Below are 18,129 nucleotides of genomic sequence, written 5' to 3' on the forward strand. Positions count from 1 at the left end.
TTAAATTTTTGCACCACATGACTGTAAAGTTAAAATGGCTATGTCAAAAGAAAACTTATTGACTCCACCATGACAATATGAGGGTTTTTAAGGTAACTTTAAAAATTCTGCTTTAAATATATAAGGATGCCAAATATTAACACTGAAAAAATATATTATTACTCATAAACAGAATCCTGAGAGGCACTGAACAGCTGTTGAAAAATTTGGCCCGTCACTATGCCAGCCTGAGTTTAATGACCTACATGTGAAGGACTACATATCCAATTACTAATCCTCACTCAGCTACTCTTTGCCCTCATATAGAGGCAGCTGAAAAAAAGATGCCCTACTAACATCAGAAATGGATCCACACTTTGTTGTCAATGTTCAGTTAAGAGATCTTTTAGATTTAAGATGAGGAAGAAACAAGGAGTGATCCACAACTGTGTTATAGCTGACATAGTTTTTCAAGTAAAATTTGAGGGTTTAAAGCAAGAATTACTTCAGTTTTGTGACTAGAGAACTCAAATTCTGAATTTAATTTTCTATTCATTAAAGCGTTTAAACATGTTCAAATATCAAGAATAATTTACTTCACAATTCTTTCCGTACCAATATGGCAGTCTTCTATTCATCCATTGAAATCTCATTCTTATCTTCAAATTCTGCAATAATCACCTATTAGAAGTAGGATAAAACAAAAGCTAAAAATGACAGTCTACTAGATTATGTTTCAGTTCTCCCTCAGTTGACTTGGTCTATATATAGCAAAAAGATCATATAAGGTCACGTATTATAAACAATGAAATGTCACATAATGTTTTGCAAAACAGCATAAGAAAAATAGTTCAAGGAATGCAGAGTAAGACTTATGACTATAATGAAGAAAAAATTTTTAAACATTCTAGATTTAAATGCATCTTATTGGGAATTTGACTCACTCTTTAAATTTGATTTTCCATTTGAGTTGTGTGAAATCATGTGATACTGACAACCTTCTTCCGTATACATTATAGTTTAGGCGTAGCTATACGCTTTCCTATCAACTCCAGTAGAGAATTAAAGAGCTCTCCATCACTCTTTCGCATTTAAAATTTTTTAAAGTAGGTATGCCTTACACCCCTCCTCCATCCCCATAGGAATATATAAACGAATACATGCCTGCAAGTATACACTTGCTTCGGGGTGGAAAAACAGACATCATTCTAACTACCTCCCCCTCCAAAAACCCTAACTCCAGACCCCGCCCAACATGAACTCCCTCCGCTTTCTTTCACTGCAGGTCCAAACGTGGCGCAGTTCGATGACGTAAAGGCGTAAGCGCCGTAGCCTCCTACGCATAGCTTCCGTCCCTGCCTCTGGGAGTTGAAGTTTCCTAGGGAAGGTTCGTGAGCTGTATCAAGACCATTACGAGAAGGCTCTGTGTTGGTGCTCTCGGTTCCCTGACAACTCCTCAGCTCGGTAAGTCTCCTGGCACTGCCGCTGGCGCTTGCTTACTTTCTGGTCTTCTTTGGGCGCAAAAGGGGCTTTTGCGAGTGCCATTCTCAACTAGCAACACGGCTTCCGGGGGAGAGGGGAGTGGGGCTGTAGAAGTTGCGCCGCGACCCAGTTCCCGAAGGAAGTGATGTCAGATACAGAGCGTCCCCGGCGCCAAGCAGCTCCCTGATTCGCTGGCTGTAGTTTATTCCCTCCTCAAGTGCGTCCGCAGACAGGTCGCCTAGAGGGGAGTGTGGGGCGAGGCTCAACCCACCTGCTGTGGGGGCGCCTACGGTCGACGTTTGTATGGGGGTCGGGATCCGGTCCCTAGTGTTTGAAGAGTGTGAGTTTCCAAATAATGAAGGGAGAGGGAAATCTGGACTCTGAAGGGCTGGAAAACGAGTTGTGGTTCTGCCACTTGGTGGCTAGAGACCGGGAGCAGTCGCTTTACCTCTTTAAATCGGCCTTACCTCGTTTCTCCAACGAGGGGCTGACGTAGCTGAGCGCTCTGAAATGTTGAGAGCTCAGGGGAAAGTTGCTGCAGGTGCTGTTAGCCCCTTGGTGGTGAGCCGAGGATGGTTTTTAAGAGGACTGAGGCGTTACTTGATTTGAGTGAAATATGTTGTTAAAATTCGGGAATTTTTCTAGAGCTATAAAGAGGATAGCAACAGATGACTTTGTCACTTTTTGTTTTGGTTGTTTTTTAATTCCTTCTCCTCTCCCTCTCCCAGCCCAATCCTCCCAAAGGGCCTGACCGCTGAATCATGCGCTTTCGATACTGCAGATCTGGCCGGCGCGTTTTAAAAAGGGTTCTTTCCCTGTCACTGTCAGGTCATTTAATTCCATTTTGCAGGTATTCCAACATTCTTTTGGATCTTTCAGAAAGGGAGACTCTGTCATAAATTATGAAGACTATTTAGCCCAATCAAAATCCATGGAAGTTGGGTTTGTTTTGTTTTGTTTTTTTAATTTTTATTTTAGCTATTCACTGATGTATGTGTGTGTTCCCTGCTGGAAGCTGTGCGAAGAACTGGAAATACAAGGAAGATTGAGATGCCCCCCCCCTTTTTTTTTAACACTACTTATTTGTCTCACACCAAATGGCCTTAGTCACCTTTATCCAGTTCTTGGTTTTATCAGACCACCTGATAACCAATTTCTGTGACTAAATAAACCAACCTTGTAAAAATTCTATATTAAACTAAATTTCACACAGATATTTCTATAATTGCTACAAAATATTGCTCTTAAATACTTGTTGAACGTGGTTGAATAAATGAAAATGTACTGTGTCACTGCGTGTGAGGGAGGAACACAAAACTTCTGCTATGGAGCTTATAAATTGTGGCAAAAACTTTAGAAAGCAAGTATACCGAGTAAAAAAATGCCACATTTTGCTTCAGGTCATCTGAACAAGCTAGTACACGGTGAAATGCTTATTGTATGGTATAGGAAGTGAGAGTTGGTACACATCTTTGTAGAGTGTGATGTAAGCAGTAATATATTGGATCTCAAGCTAGCATTTCTTTTTTATTTTGTGCCTCAATGTATCTAGCTTATGAAAGCTTTAAAAATATTCACTCGCTGCAGTGCATTTTCTTAATTCGGAATAGTTTTAAAGATAATGAAAATGTCGACTAGCTCATGACCTTTCCTTGTATTTGATAGGCTGTTTAAAAACATTAGTATGTGGGCGCCTGGGTGGCTCAGTTGTTAAGCGGCTGCCTTCGGCTCAGGTCATGATCCCAGAGTCCTGGGATTGAGTCCCATATCGGGCTCCCTGCTCAGCGGCAAGCCTGCTTCTCCCTCTCCCACTCCCCCTGCTTGTGTTCCTGCTCTCGCTGTCTCTGTCAAATAAATAAATAAAATCTTTAAAAAAAAAAATTAGTATGCAATGATAGGCCAGGTTAAATTTAATTTAGACTTCTCAGGTAGGAAAGACAAAAGCTCCCCCTGGTGTACATGAGCTATAAAACACTGCAATATATTGCTTTTTAAAAAAAATTTCACATTATAGAGCCAATCAGTACTTGCAGTTTTTTTAACGGAATAAAGAACTAGCAAAACACAGTGCCACTGACGAACAGAAATGTCCTCTTTTGAGATGTTAGTCATTGTTTTATGAAGAGAGCAATTTGTTTCCTGTGAATTTTAATTGTGCTTTTAAGTTTGCACATTTAGCTTGGTGAGCAGGTTTAGCTTGTTTTCTACCATGTACTGTTTTGCATACATGCATTGCTTTTATTTAATGTACTGTGTATATAGAGGCAGTAAAATGAAAGTGATTCTGGGGATCACAATATATATTTTAAAATTTTCTTCCTTCTAATTTTTTCAGGCTTACTGAATTTCCCTGTCTCCTGTTTCTTAAGTTGAATGCTTTTTTTTTTTTCCAGCTTTTTAAGAACACTCTTTAATGAATGAACTTAAGGTTATACATTTATCTCCAGTTAACTTTTTGCTTGTATCTCTCTCATCCTGCTATTAAGTCTTTCAGTTGTTCTGACATATTTTGTCATTCTGTTTCTCTGAATTCTGAGATTGTCAGGATGTCTTCTGATTCATCCATTACCTCTCTTGGACTCCAGATAATCTGGAGTTTGTCTCATCTCTTGAAATTTTTATATCTTAATTTCCTGGTTTCCAAATAGGTTCTTTTTCATAGATTTTTCTTTTTGCTTTTTTTATGCCTGCTTTTGTGTCCCGATTTCCTGTTTTGTTTTTATGGTTCTATTCCTATGATCTCTTGAAAGATTCCAACCAAACTTACTTTAGTCTTTTTCACATTGTCCTATTATTTTCAGTTTGTGAAGAGTGAATTTATCTCCTGATTGTTGATTTTGTTGGGTTTTTCCCATCATTTCTGTCTTTTTGTAATTTTGCTTTGCATAGTCCTCTCATGGAATTATCACTTCCCCTCTCCAAACCATCTGTCTATCTGCAGCTGATTTGTGGTTGCTCCTACCCCTGGCCCTGTTAAATGCTTCATTCCACAGCACAGCTTGCATGGGTGATTCAGAATTCTAATCCTGTAGTGTTCTAAGTTCATATGTCATCTCATGGTTTGGCCCTGGTTGTAGCTGAGAAGCTGTCTGTTTCACACTTCGGGTTTCCCCAGGTAACCAGCGTGGTATAAGCCATTAGTCTAAATTTCACCTGTTTTCAGCCTTTTTTCATGGAAAAAGGAGCCCCACCCCCAACACTAGTTTAAGGGTTCATCTTAAACTTTATTAGGGGCGCCTGGGGGCTGAGTCAGTTAAGCATCCGATTCTTGATTTTAGCTCAGGTTGTGATCTCAGGGTTGTGAGATTAAGCCCTGCATAGGGCTCCACGCTCAGCAGGGAACCTATTTCTCCTCCCTCTGTCTTTGTCCCTGCCACAACCCCCCCCCACCCCGTGCATGTGCTCTCTTCTCTAAAATAAGTAAATATTTTAAAAATAATAATAATAATGCTATTCTCTTTGCCATCCTCTTTAAAGCTAAGAAAACTCCCAGTTGCCTTTAATAGCAGACCCAGCAGAAACAATATCTATTTTAGTTCTTGTTTTTGGTTTTGAGAGAAGCTATACCTTTTTTGTTTCCCCTTGTATTTTATCTACTGTTGTCATGTATTTCAAGATTGAGAGACAGGATGCCTCAGAATGTGAACTTTTGGCAACTATCTAGGAAGTCTGTCCCATTTTTGTATTCAGTGGAAAGGAATTGAACTGGAGCTATTTTTTTCTCCTCTTTCAGTGACACAGTGTTCTCAGAGCCCTCCAACAGCTGGGGTGAAGCCACACAGCTCTTTTATATTCTTTGGAAACCCTCATTTTCTAAATAAGATTTTGGATTTCTGGGAGAGAGTAGAGTTGGATCTGGGTTTGAATCTTAGCTCCATCACTTCATTTGTCTATTCATTCCTCAAGTATTTTGAGGACTTTGTCCTAGATTTGTTCTAGGTGCCTTGTTTCTTAGGAATTAATTAGTACTTTTGTAATTTGGGGCAAGTTACTTTATCTCACGGTGCCTTCTTTGTAAAGTAGGCATGATTCTGTCTACCTTGTAGGGTTGTTTTAAGGATTAATTTAGATAATACATTATTTAGCACCATAAGAATTAATAAATGTTCATTATAACCACTTTCATTACTTTTTAAAATCCTTTGTAATATATTCGCTCATTTGTTTATTCCACAAATATATAATAAGCATCTACTAACTGCCAGGCACTGTGTTAGTAATGTAATGTGGTGATATAATATTAGGCAAAAGCAGACCATCCGTGCCCATAGGCAGTTTCCAGTATAAAATCAAATTTGGGTTGTCATTTCTAGGAGATATTTTCCCCAAACTAAGAGTACTGTTTGGTTAGTGCCATAAGGAAAACTTGTGAACTCTTACTTGGATTACTAGATGGTTCTTTCCCCTTCAGTAATTTGTGACTTAGCAAAATGCCAGGGTTTTTGCTGTAGCCCCCAAAACACACATCTAAAATTCATCTTTCAGTCAAAGTTTGGTAAACTTTGTGTTTTCTTAGTTATCCCCATGTGTCCTGTTACAACATTACACTTTTAAAGAAAGCAAGAACCATATAATAAAGCTGCTTAAATTATCTTCTGCATGGTTTTGTCCTTTCCATTATCTGAATTGTTGGGATTTTTCTCTTAGATATTAGCTTCTCTGCATAGACTTGTTAGCCATCTCTTTTAAGAAAAAAGAATCATAGAATTTTCTTTAATGCGAATGGAACATTTGCAAGTCAGGCTTAGTCTTTGCTAGGCATAAATAAATTTTTAAGTTGTAGTGTTAGTAATCTGTTAAAGAGAAAAGAAATCTTAGTATTTTTAACTCTTTCCTAATCTGAAGGTAAGTTCAATTCTAGACAATAGATATAAAGATGTGCGTGGTTAATCCAATTAAATATGTTTGAGATGGTCCTACACATCCCATGACTGATATAAGGTCAACTTATATATTTTGTTTTTCAGCCATGGCTAACATGGATATTTATAATTACATATTTACAATGAAATATACTGAGAGGAAACCAAATTTGTTTTCTTCACTGTCCAAAATATGTAAATCTATAGTTTATCTTTTGTCAAAAATCATTTCTGAGTGTACACCCAGATAATGAAAGTAACATTTCCCTTGTACTGTAGCATTAATGACAACTAAAAAAAGGTTCTTCCCATCACTTTTTTAAAAGTATTTTTTCTTTCATAAAGCAATATATTTTCATTATATAAATATAGAAAATGCAAAAAACCATGGATAAAAATTAAACATGTTTATGTGTACATATTCTTTTTAAAACAAATTGGATATAATATATATATGTTTTTTGTTTTTATTTTTCTCTACTTAGCATAACCATTTCCTTTTATCACTAAATAATTTTGGGAAACATGATTTTTACTGGATGTTTAGTATCCCCAGTCCATGTTATAGATGAACTGTAATTTATTTACAGCTACCTCTTGCTGACATTCAAGTAGTTTCTAATTTTTCATTGTAAAAAATTATGCTGTAGGACATACACCCTTTTGCATTAATTTTGTGTATATTTCTGATCCATTTACAGGAATTTATTCTAAGGAAATAAGTTACTGGGTCAAAGGGTATCATGACATTTTAAAGCTCTTGAAATGGATCTGTGTAACCTTCTGCAAAAATTGTCCAAGACTGCTAATAGTATATGCAAACACCCATTTCATCAAATGGTCTTTGCCAGTAAATGACATTTAATTGTCTAAATTTATATTTTTATTCGTTATTGATAGGATTTAATTTTAATCACATCTTTTGATCTTTTTTTTACTTTTTGTATGTGTTTGTAACTTACCTGTTCACGTCAAAAGTTGCCTTTCAGTATTTTCAGAGGCATCAAATAATGACCTCTGAAATGTTGCCAGCATTTATTGAGTCTTCTAATGTTGAAAGAAAGCAAAGCTTAAGTGAAGATCAAGAGAAGAGCCAGAAGCCAAGATTAGGTGAAGGGTTTGAACCAATATCTAAACGACAGATGAAGAAGCTAATTAAACAGAAACAATGGGAAGAACAACGAGAACTCCGCAAGTATGTTTCAAAATGCATATATATGCTACCCCATTCAGGAGTGCTGAACTTTGCATAGCCCTTTGACACATCAAAAGTAATTGTGATGATTAAAACTGGGGCTATGTATGTTGTTAGCCAGCACTGTCAATTGGCTGTTAAAACTATATTTGTTTCCGCCTTGGTGGATTTACACTACACTTTTTCTCACCCAGAACCTGTTATGAGTAGCAGCACAGTTTCTGAAATAACTGACTTAGATAAGGGATATAGTTAGCATCCATGTCCTAGATATAGAACAAAAATAACCACCTCAGAAAGATCAAATTTGGGCCTAACATTGATTTTGCTAGAAAAACCATTGTAGGTTTTGGTGAGAGCAGTTAAGCTGAAGCTGTTATTATATAATGCCAACATTTATTGAGGGAAAATAAACTATAGTTGATGTAGATGATAGAAAAAGTAGGTTTTTTTAAAAAACACTTCTACTTTGCTGTATTCTGTATTAACGTTGTTAGAAAATCATGTAGGAGAAGAATGATAAAAGTAAAAATTCATCCTTAAGTCTAAAATTCAGTATTTTATGAAGTCTTAGTATAGTGTATTACCAATAATAAATGAAATTAGGAGTAGTAAGGGTTTGTGTAGAAGGTATTATATTGTTTTTGCAAAATTATTTTCTGTCTAAAGCTTTTTGGTGGACTGTATAAAATTGCTGACATTTGATCCACAGAAGTAGCAGTTTCATGTGGTTCAGCCTGTTAATTTAAAAAGATTATTGGCTTTTTTTCTGTTTAGAAGAGTCTTGTAAATATCTCAATATGTAAATAACAACAAAAAGTTTCAATTCCTAATTTTAGACAAAAGCGGAAGGAAAAACGCAAGAGAAAACAATTAGAGCGACAATGTCAACTGGAATCAAACTCAGATGGAAATGACAGAAAACGTATTCGAAGAGATGTTGTTCACAGTACACTTCGCCTTATCATTGACTGCAGTTTTGACAGCTTGATGGTATTAAAGGTATCATGAATCATTCTCAGAAAAATCCTGTAGGTAAAGTAGGGTAAGGGGCACCTGGGTGGCTCAGTCGGTTAAGCGTCTGCCTTCAGCTCAGGTCATGATCCCGCTTCGGGTCCTGGGATTGAGCCCCGCGTTGGGCTCCCTGCTCAGTGGGGAGCCTGCTTCTCCCTCTCCCTGTCCCACTGCTTGTGCTCTCTCTCACTCACTCTCTCTCTCTCTCAAATAAATAAATAAAATCTTTAAAAATGACAAAATAAAGTAGGTTGAATAATTCTTGCTTTAATAGGTAATATCACTTTGATACAAATTTATATACTAAAATGCATCTCAAAGTTTTCCAAGATCATGCCCCCTAAGTTAAACTAGCTAATAAATTGCTCATATTTATATGCGTAGAAGAGAGAGACACAGACACTGTAATTAGATTACAAGACTCAGTAACTATATTAATCGTAAAGATCCAGGAGTGTTTTTGTTATCTGTCCTAATCAGAAGAAAGTAAGAAATGGGATTGGTTTAATAGAATTATTTCTTATTTACTAATTTGAGAAAATTGGTTGTCTGAACAATGTTATTGAAGAAAACATGCTTTACTTACTTCCCAAATCGTTAGTAAGTTACGAAAATAGCAGTAGTATGGCTCTAAGAGAGTTTTTCTTCTTTTGTTTTCTCTTAAGAGGAGTAAATATTTTCATGAATTAGCATTTTAAGTGGATACAAAATTGAAATTATTGGTCAGGGTATTGACTTTACTTATAGTAATTATTATGTTAGTATATACTGAAGTTGAATGGAAAATGTCAGAAAGGGCCTGTATTTCCAGAGGAAAAAATGTACCTGTCTAGTCCCTCTCTTCTGTTTATTCTATTCTACTAAGATTGTGGAATGGTCATAGATGATTTTCAAAATGCTGCTTTAAAAATTGCACTCTTTTATAGGACATTAAGAAACTTCATAAGCAGATTCAACGATGTTATGCAGAAAATCGACGAGCACTGCATCCTGTGCAGGTATGTTTGGGGAATTTAAAACAGATTCCAGGTTCCTTTTATAAGTTCCTCAGGAAAAGGCAGAGATATTCCCAATTGCCTGTACAAGAATCTTACAGATGCTTTTCCTTAGAGAACAAAATGCCTATTTGAAAAATGTTTTCATTTGCTACAAAAATAAAATGTTTTCAACATTTTTTCCCATATCAGTCTTAGTCACACGTTGCACGGTCATCATGTTTTGTACACACTGACCTCATTCCTGTGTAGTTGAACATCTTCACTAAAGGATATATACATATTTTCATACCAGTTTCTCAGCTCTCAATTCCTTCCCTCGCAGGAAGTGAGGGAACTGCCCCCAGCTTGATGTGTGCCATCGTACCTGTGGTTAGGTTACTTCTACCTAAAGGATTTTGAGTCTGTGACCATTTTGAAAGGTATTTCCTTAGACTAATTGGCGGTGTTAAGAGTAGTTAGGGTCTTTTTTCTATTTGTTTGAATTCTAGGTGACCTAAAAATTAACACTGGCTCACTGATGTTAAGAACCTGAAACTCTTAATATATTTCTGGTTAGATATTTATTTTCTTTTATCAAGTGATGTATTTTTATATTTTTACGTTTTATATTCTTCTCACCCTCGATTAGACTTGCAATAGGTGTCAGGGTTTAGAATCAAAGGAGAATTATGAAGACTATGGACTGGTTAAAAACAGTGGTGGCAAAAGAAATTTAATGAAGACTTGACAGGAAGTAGGGAGTTTGTAGAAGGGCTGTCATTAAGGGAGAGTCAGATTGTAGCTGCTTGTAAAATGGGAGAAAAATGTAGATGGAATACTCAAGGTAGTGGGTTATGAGATACGTGAAACATGTCACTTCTACTGCACATTTATTCTTGTATGTTTAAAGCATGTCACAAATTTATTTTTTTTCTAAAATGACTATATTTTATGGTTCATTGATGATCAGATGAGTATAGAAGAGAAATATAATATTGGACTCTAATAGTCATTTGCTCTCTCTTTCTGTGTCCACCAATCTCTTTACCAGTTTTACTTGACAAGCCATGGAGGCCAGTTGAAAAAGAACATGGATGAAAATGACAAAGGATGGGTCAACTGGAAGGTAATTAAAATAGTTGAACTCTCACATAATTCCAGGTATTTTTACGCTTAAATTTTTTACCTAAATTCACATAATGCCAATAAATATAGGAGTCCACAGTCTCTAAACCCTGTATATCACTGTACTAAGTCTGATGTTACTAATGGGAGAAGCTAAAGAAACTGAAATGCCTGTTCACATCTGTTCTCATTAATCTCATTTATTTTACCACCAACTTTATTTTTTAATTTTTTTATTTCTATTTTTTATTTAAATCCTAGTTAGATAACATATATGGTAAAATTGGTTTCAGGTGTAGAATTAGTGATTCATCACTTACATGCAACACCCAGTGCTCATCACAGCAAGTGCCCTCCTTAATTCCCATCACCTGTCCAGCCTATCCCCTGCCCACCTCTCCTGCTGCAACCCTCAGTTTGTTCTTTACTGCCAACTTTAAAACAATTTTTTAAAACAGGAAAAATTTTAAAGGTCTATGTGTACAATCGCTACCTAGCAAACTGGTGATAAATTATTTGTAAGAGTGAAGTCACTTTAAAATTTGGAAATATACTTGCATTCTGTTTCTACTAAATCTGTGCCATCCCATATGGTGTCCACTATCCATCCACGTGTGGATATTGAACTACTGAAATGTGACTTGTCTGAATGGAGATGTGCTTTAAATGTGAAATATACATTGGATTTCAAAGACAGTAAAAAAAAGGGAGAGAATGTAAAATACCTGCTTGAAATTTTTTTAAAAAATTTACTATATGTTAAAATGATAACATATTCGGTATATTGTATTGGGTACAATATATTAAAATTAATTTCCCCAATTTTGCTTTTTTTAATGTGTCCTACTGAAAGATTTAAAATTACATATGTGGCTCACATTTTTTTTTTCTATTGGACTAAACTGTTCTCATTTGCAAAGATGACGAATAGATTGGCTTTAGTACTAATGCCTGAGGAACCTTGCCCTATTCAGTGAAGTACTGGGTTAGTCCTATTTTTTTTTCTTTCTCAAAGCCAGTTTTTACGTGACAAACTTTCCCTCTCACGCTCACTAATCCCATAATGACTGCATTTATTTTATTTATTTATTTTTTTTTAGAGAGAGGTGGGGGCAGGGGGAGAGGATCCTAAGCAGGCTCCATGCCCAGCATAGAGCCCAACGTGGGCTTGATCTCATGACGTTGAGATCATGACTTGAGTCGAAATCAAGAGTCAGACGCTTAACCAACTGAGCCACCCAGGCACCCCTGCATTTATTTTAGTAATAGCCTATGGTGTGAAACATTTTCAAAAGCTTTCCTGGGTTTTAGGGGCACCTGGGTGGCTCAGTCGTTAAACGGCTGCCTTCGGCTCAGGTGATGGCCCCAGGGTCCTGGGATCGAGCTCTGCATTGGGCTCCCCGCTCCTCCGGGAGCCAGCTTCTCCCTCTCCCACCCCCCCTCCCCCGCTTGTATTCCCTCTCTCGCTGTCTCCCTCTTTCTCTCTCTCTCAAATAAATAAATAAAATTAAAAAAAAAAAAAAAAAGCTTCCCTGGGTTTTAAAGTACAATATATTTACCAAGTTTTATATTCATGCCTATTTTCCTAAGAAATAATGTAATTGGTGTAGGCATACTTTCAGTTATTTTGTGGCTTGTTAAAATTTATTATTTATACCACCAGTTTTCCAGAGACTCACGAGTTCACTGGTCTTTATTCAGGTCCCTCTAGGGGCCCCTATTAAGCATAGGTATCAAATTAATAATACCGTTTTCCAGAAAAGTGGCTATATATTACCTAGTAGGTTGTACATTTTAGGTGAGAAGTCTCCTTTTTTTATTTCTTTAAAAATTACTAGATAAATGCCATCTGAGTCTGGTGATGCATCATCCTTTATTCTGTCAATGCAGTTTGCAAAATTCTAACTGACAGCTGTTGTTCAGTTTTGGACCTCTGACCTGGTAATTTTGATGAAGACTTCAAATGTGTATCTTTGTAGAAACAAGAGCATGGAATTTATTAAATCTATAAGCCATTTCCTTTTGTGATGATTCATGCAGATGGAGGGGAAGGATTGGAAAAGGCATTCTTTGGTTGGAGAACAGTGTGAGCAGATATGTGGCCAAAAAAAATGCATTTGTTTTATTGGAACAGAGATAAAGTTAGAAAGCTAGGTTAGTGCCATATTCAAGAAAGAGTTATTAAGTAAAGGGATTTAAGTTTTATCCTACAGGTAAAGATAAAACATTGAAAGTAGATTTTTAGAAAGTGAGTCTGCCATTGATGTGTGGAAGTAAATTGGAGGGATCTGGGGCTAGAGACAGGGAAATAACAGTAGGAGGCTACTTAAATAATCAGGTGTGAGGTGATGAGGAATTGAAATAATAGGTTCTCAGTAATACATTGTAAAATATTCTTTCATACTTCCCTTCATATGCTGTTGGGTGGCTTTGTCTAAGGAAGAGAAAATAATCGTTTTTAGCCAATTTTCACAAAATCCTATTAATTAATAACATCTTTCTCCTTATGTCTTAAAGGATATCTACATCAAACCAGAGCATTATAGTGAATTCATAAAGAAAGAAGACCTGATTTATCTAACATCAGACTCACCTAATGTATTGAAGGAATTAGATGAATCAAAGGCCTATGTGATTGGAGGGTTAGTAGATCACAACCATCACAAGGTACTATTAAGTTTTTATTTTTGCTTTTGCTCATACTTAAAATGGATATAACAATTTTCTTGATAGTAGCAATAATACTAATGATAGCTGATCATTATTGATTGCCTACTATATTCTGAACTACCTTTCTAGCCAAGAAAGCATTTCACATATATTACTAGTTTGCTTAATCCTCCCTACAACACAGTGAGGTCAGTGCTGTTATTATCTATATTTTACAGATGAGGAACTGGAGTCACAGAGAAACTAAGTCTAAAATCAATAGTAGTAGGTGATAAAGCAGAGATTTGAAACCAGCAGATTGTTCCAGAGTCCACATGCCCAAATGATATGCTGTATTGATAGTAGATGCTGCTGATGGTAAAATTTATAGCATTTATACCAAAATCAATTCCAAATGGTAAATTTATACGAGTTTTTATATATGTTATTTTCATGGGGTGTGTTTTCTTTTCTCTTATATTTTGTACTTTTCTCTCTTCCTTACCCTCCTTACCCTCATTTGAATGAAAAATTACAGAAATTTACTTTCTAAAAAAAAACATTATTTTGTACTTTGCCAACTACTTTGCAATATGCTAAATGCAACCCAACTCAAGAAAAACCATGTTTACCAAGTGTCTGAGGAAATGCTATCAGCAGTAATATGAAGTAATCCATTATTCTTATATAACATCACTCTGAGGTAGAACTCTCTGTAACACTGGGATAGTTTATATCATCTTGTCCATTATGGTAGCCATGTGGCTGTTGAGCACGTATCATGTACATAGTATGATTGAGAAACTAATCAATTTAAACTTAAGTAGTCACAATTGTGGCCATAACTGGACAGTGCAGCTCTGTAGCATCACAGGGAATTTTTATCAGAATGATCTTTAGCTTTTTAAATTTTTTTCTTAGTGGAAAAATTCTATTTTGTTATTTGTGTAGAATCAAATTTTTTCTCTAATTTTTTTTCCTGAACTACATTAGTTTTGTTTTCAGAAGCACCCGTCTCAATCTATTATTTGTCCCTAAAATTTGCACACTACTGGTTAAGAAATTTAGCTCTTCTTTCTCCTGTACTTTGTCTTTTGGCTACTTCAATTCTGTTTAGAACAGGCTCTAAGGATTTTAATTTTGAGGAGAAAATTTGTATCCAACAATCTTTTAATTGATAGGGAAAATAAAATTTATAGGCAATTTAAAATGTATTTCAAATCACGTTTTCATTTACTCTGTCTTTGCCATTTGTGCCTCTTAATGTTATGTAATTGAATCATAGTTTTAGGGTCTCCTGGATGGCTCAGTTGGTTAAGTGACTGCCTTTGGCTCAGGTCATGATCCTGGAGTCCTGGGATCGAGTCCCACGTCGGGCTCCCTGCTCGGCGGGGAGTCTGCTTCTCCCTCTGACCTTCCCCCCTCTCATGTACACTCTCTCTCTCTCTCATTCTCTCTCTCTCAAATAAATAAAATCTTTAAAAAAAAAAACATAGTTTTATCTTTATATGTATTTACATTCACGGGAAGAGTGATGGTGCTTCTCTAGGAATTCAGTTTGAGTATTTTATTTATTTATTTATTTATTTATTTTAGAGATTTTATTTATTCATTAGAGAAAGAGAGACAGAGCACAAGCAAGGGGAGAGGCAGAGGGAGAGAGAGAGAGAAGCAGGCTCCCTGCTGAGCTGGGAGCCCGATGTGGGGCTCCATCCCAGGACCCTGGGATCATGACCTGAGCCGAAGGCAGACGCTTAACCATCTGAGCTACCCAGGCGCTCCCAGTTTGAGTATTTTAAACTGAGAGAAAGGCAGTGTGGAATGGTGAAGAGCTATCCGAGTAAAAAGGCACGAGCCGGGTTTTTCTTGTGGTTCTTCCACTGAGGAGCTTTGTGATGGGGTTTCCTCATTTGTAAAGCTATTAAAACAAATGCCCTAAACATTCTGACGATACTTATTGTCAGAAGAACACTTCCAGATTAGCAATTACACACACACACACACACACACTTTGTCAGATAATGTTCTCTGAACTATAGTTTTTCTTAAAAGTACTTATTCTGTTGTAGACTTTAAGTTAAAATAATCTAATGTTCTAGTCCAAGTTATAGTATCTTTGTTTTAGGGACTCACATATAAACAAGCATCAGATCATGGAATTGACCATGCACAGCTACCCCTTGGAAATTTTGTGAAGATGAATAGTAGAAAAGTTTTGGCAATTAATCATGGTAAGCTATAAGGGCATTATGAAAATATGCCTGAGTGAACAATGTGAAAAATAACATTACCTTTGGACAAGTAGAAAATATACATCTTGCTGGAGAAAAAATTATAAAATGTAATCATTTATAATTTGTTTGAATATAGAAATAATACATGCATATTTTAGAAAAAATTGGAAATATAGAAAAGTATAAAGAAAAAAAGCTATAATTTCACTACCCAGAGATACTTGGTATTAACTTTTTGGTGTGTTTCCTTCCAGTTCTTTTCCTATACATATATAATATTATTTGTTACATAATTGGATTTTTACTCTGTTGCATAAAATGTTATAAATTTGGGTGTTTTCCCCCATTTATAATTATATTTTCTGTCATTGAATCATTATTAATGGCTACATAATATTCCATCATCTGAATATACAATAATGTAACTGTTCTGTTGTTGATTTTTTTTTTTTCTTTTTTACTATTGTAAATAACATTGTGGTATTCTTGGACCTGAGTCTTTGCCTGGAGTTTTGCTTTTAAGATTTTTTTTAGTAGAAATTTTTGTTAGTATACAACTATTTATTGGGCTCTTTTTATGTGCTAAACACTTTCTCTAAAGCATGCTCTAGGGAACTATAGAAATGAACTTACTGATTCAAGGAATGAACTTCTTCTAAGACCTTTGATAGTAGAAATTACTTTTCCATAAAGTAATGCAAATTAAGCCCCTCAGCAATATATTAAACTGAGAGTACCTTGCAGACAGTATTTATATTCTTTACCTCTGATGTAAAAAAAAAAGCAGGCAAGATGCTCCCCAGAGTGAGTGACTCTCTATAGGAAAGACAGAAGAAATTTAGATTAATGCTAACCTTTTGTTTTGTTTCTAGTTTATGTTACCATATAAAGGATAAAGAAGAATAGGAAGGAAATTAAAAAGGTCCCCTGCCTATTGATTATAATTGACAGAAGATAATGGTAAATCTTTGAGTGCTCATGAACTGAATTGAGAAAAAACTAGAGAAGAGGTTAACAGGCCTGGAGGGCCTTGGGGTGGATTGGCTCTGACAATGCATAGGAGAAGGAAGTGATATGAACAAAGTAGTTACTAGGACATATTAGCACTCTTCATACCAAGGCAGTGTTTTTTAAAATACAGAATGCAACATTGTGATGAACCTGGCTAAGAAATGTATGGAGTTTGTCTTTGTTGCAGTGTTTGAGATTATTCTGGAATATCTGGAAACCAGAGACTGGCAAGAAGCATTTTTTACTATTTTACCCCAACGGAAAGGAGCTGTTCCCACAGACAAAGCCTGTGAAGGTTCTTCGCATGACAAGAAATCTGCCAGGGTTGAAGATGGATTAGACAGTGATTCCAGTGAGGAAGAAAATAACAGAAATGAACTAGAATTACCACATGAAGAAGAAAAGCAGGATAAAGAAAATAGCAATGAATCTACAGTGAACTCTAGACCACACTAATGTCATCTGTTGTTTTTTATTTTGTTTTTTGTTTTTTTAGCTTAAGGAAAACTTAGGAGAAAATGAGGTGCTTCATAGAATATTCTAATTGGGAGAAAATTTTATTTCCTCTTATTTCTGTTGTGAATTTTGAAAACTTTTTTTAGAGCTAAGTGATAAAAAGCCCTTATAAGAAAGTATTTTTGTTTTTGCATAAAATTTAAATGTTTAATATTTAAAATAATTTTCTAAGTCTCAACAGTTTCTTGAGAATTTTACTTTATTGGTAAACCTTCATTCTCTTTTATTTACTGGATTATATTTTTTAGAATGTGCCTTCTGACCTTTCAGTTTTACTTTTTTATGTTTATATCAAGTGTCTTTCTGATTTATTGCCTACTTAGTTGTGGAGATATTCATAAATCTCCTGTAAGTCTACCAAAATGTTCTGTATGGGAGGCTACCTCCTATTTGCAGCTTTTTTATTCAACTCAGTTACTTCAAAAGAATGCAGTTATTTTAGGAAGAAGTATTAGATTGATAAGCTCAACAATTTATTTCTTTTGGACTATGGAGCCCATCTCTGTTCCTTCTCTGTGATGCCTTTTCGTGGTTCTAAAGCAATCACTGAAGAGTAAAGACTCTCTTTAATGTATTTTCTTGATTTCAATAATGGTGGTAAATTATTTCAATTACAAATGTAATTTTTCAGACTAGATTATTTTAAAAGGCCGTTGAGTATTAATTTTGTCTTAAATTTAAAAGGAAACAGCTCTTAGCTATCCTTTCCTTCTATATGAACTTCTATTAAATAAAATATTTCTTGGTTCTTAAAGTGAATAAAGTTAACTTTATATGTGCATCTGTCTACTAGCATATAATATGCAAGCTTATATAACTGTATGTTTCTGTAAATAATCTAAGCATGTATGAAAAAATATATATAATTGTATATATATCTGTCCATAATCGTGTATCATTAATGATAACAGGACTGAGTTGCCAAATAGCTGTATTATTTGCATCAATGATTGTGTGGAACAACACTAAGAATTTGAATTTCAGTAAGTGCAAAAATCCTTAACTAAATATTTGTATGAGGACATTGGCAAGGGAAGATGGGGCTAAAAGGAGATGTTTTTATTTTCTCCTGGTAAATGTAGAGC

General features: G+C 35.5%; 2 protein-coding genes across 2 annotated transcripts in view; one reads left to right on the forward strand and one right to left on the reverse strand.

Moving 5' to 3' along the window:
* LOC110572140 (microsomal triglyceride transfer protein) overlaps positions 1-963 on the reverse strand; it is a 56,342-nt gene extending 55,379 nt beyond the window's left edge. The window contains exons 1-2 of the mRNA XM_044912666.1: positions 924-963; positions 595-660 (exon numbers count right to left, since the gene is read on the reverse strand). The gene's annotated coding sequence lies outside the window, so the exon portion shown is untranslated. The remainder of the gene's footprint in view (positions 1-594; positions 661-923) is intronic.
* Positions 964-1,366: 403 nt separating this feature from the next.
* On the forward strand, positions 1,367-17,961 carry TRMT10A (tRNA methyltransferase 10A). The gene is made up of 8 exons (XM_021680380.1): positions 1,367-1,443; positions 7,302-7,518; positions 8,358-8,520; positions 9,459-9,530; positions 10,561-10,635; positions 13,152-13,301; positions 15,409-15,514; positions 16,716-17,961. Exons 2-8 carry the CDS (start codon positions 7,334-7,336, stop codon positions 16,982-16,984), a joined length of 1,020 nt encoding a protein of 339 aa, XP_021536055.1. The 5' UTR covers positions 1,367-1,443; positions 7,302-7,333; the 3' UTR covers positions 16,985-17,961.
* Positions 17,962-18,129: the final 168 nt, after the last annotated feature.

This window comes from Neomonachus schauinslandi, chromosome 2, assembly GCF_002201575.2.
Source record: "Neomonachus schauinslandi chromosome 2, ASM220157v2, whole genome shotgun sequence".
Classification (NCBI taxonomy): domain Eukaryota; kingdom Metazoa; phylum Chordata; class Mammalia; order Carnivora; family Phocidae; genus Neomonachus; species Neomonachus schauinslandi.

What these genes read in the sequence shown, in the direction of transcription:
- TRMT10A (XM_021680380.1), top strand. Translation starts at nt 7,334, where the DNA reads ATGACCTCTGAAATGTTGCCAGCATTTATTGAGTCTTCTAATGTTGAA. An exon ending in GAACAACGAGAACTCCGCAA is followed by an intron (nt 7,519 to 8,357) that starts GTATGTTTCAAA and finishes TCCTAATTTTAG; the next exon opens with ACAAAAGCGGAAGGAAAAAC. An exon ending in AAGGATGGGTCAACTGGAAG is followed by an intron (nt 10,636 to 13,151) that starts GTAATTAAAATA and finishes TATGTCTTAAAG; the next exon opens with GATATCTACATCAAACCAGA.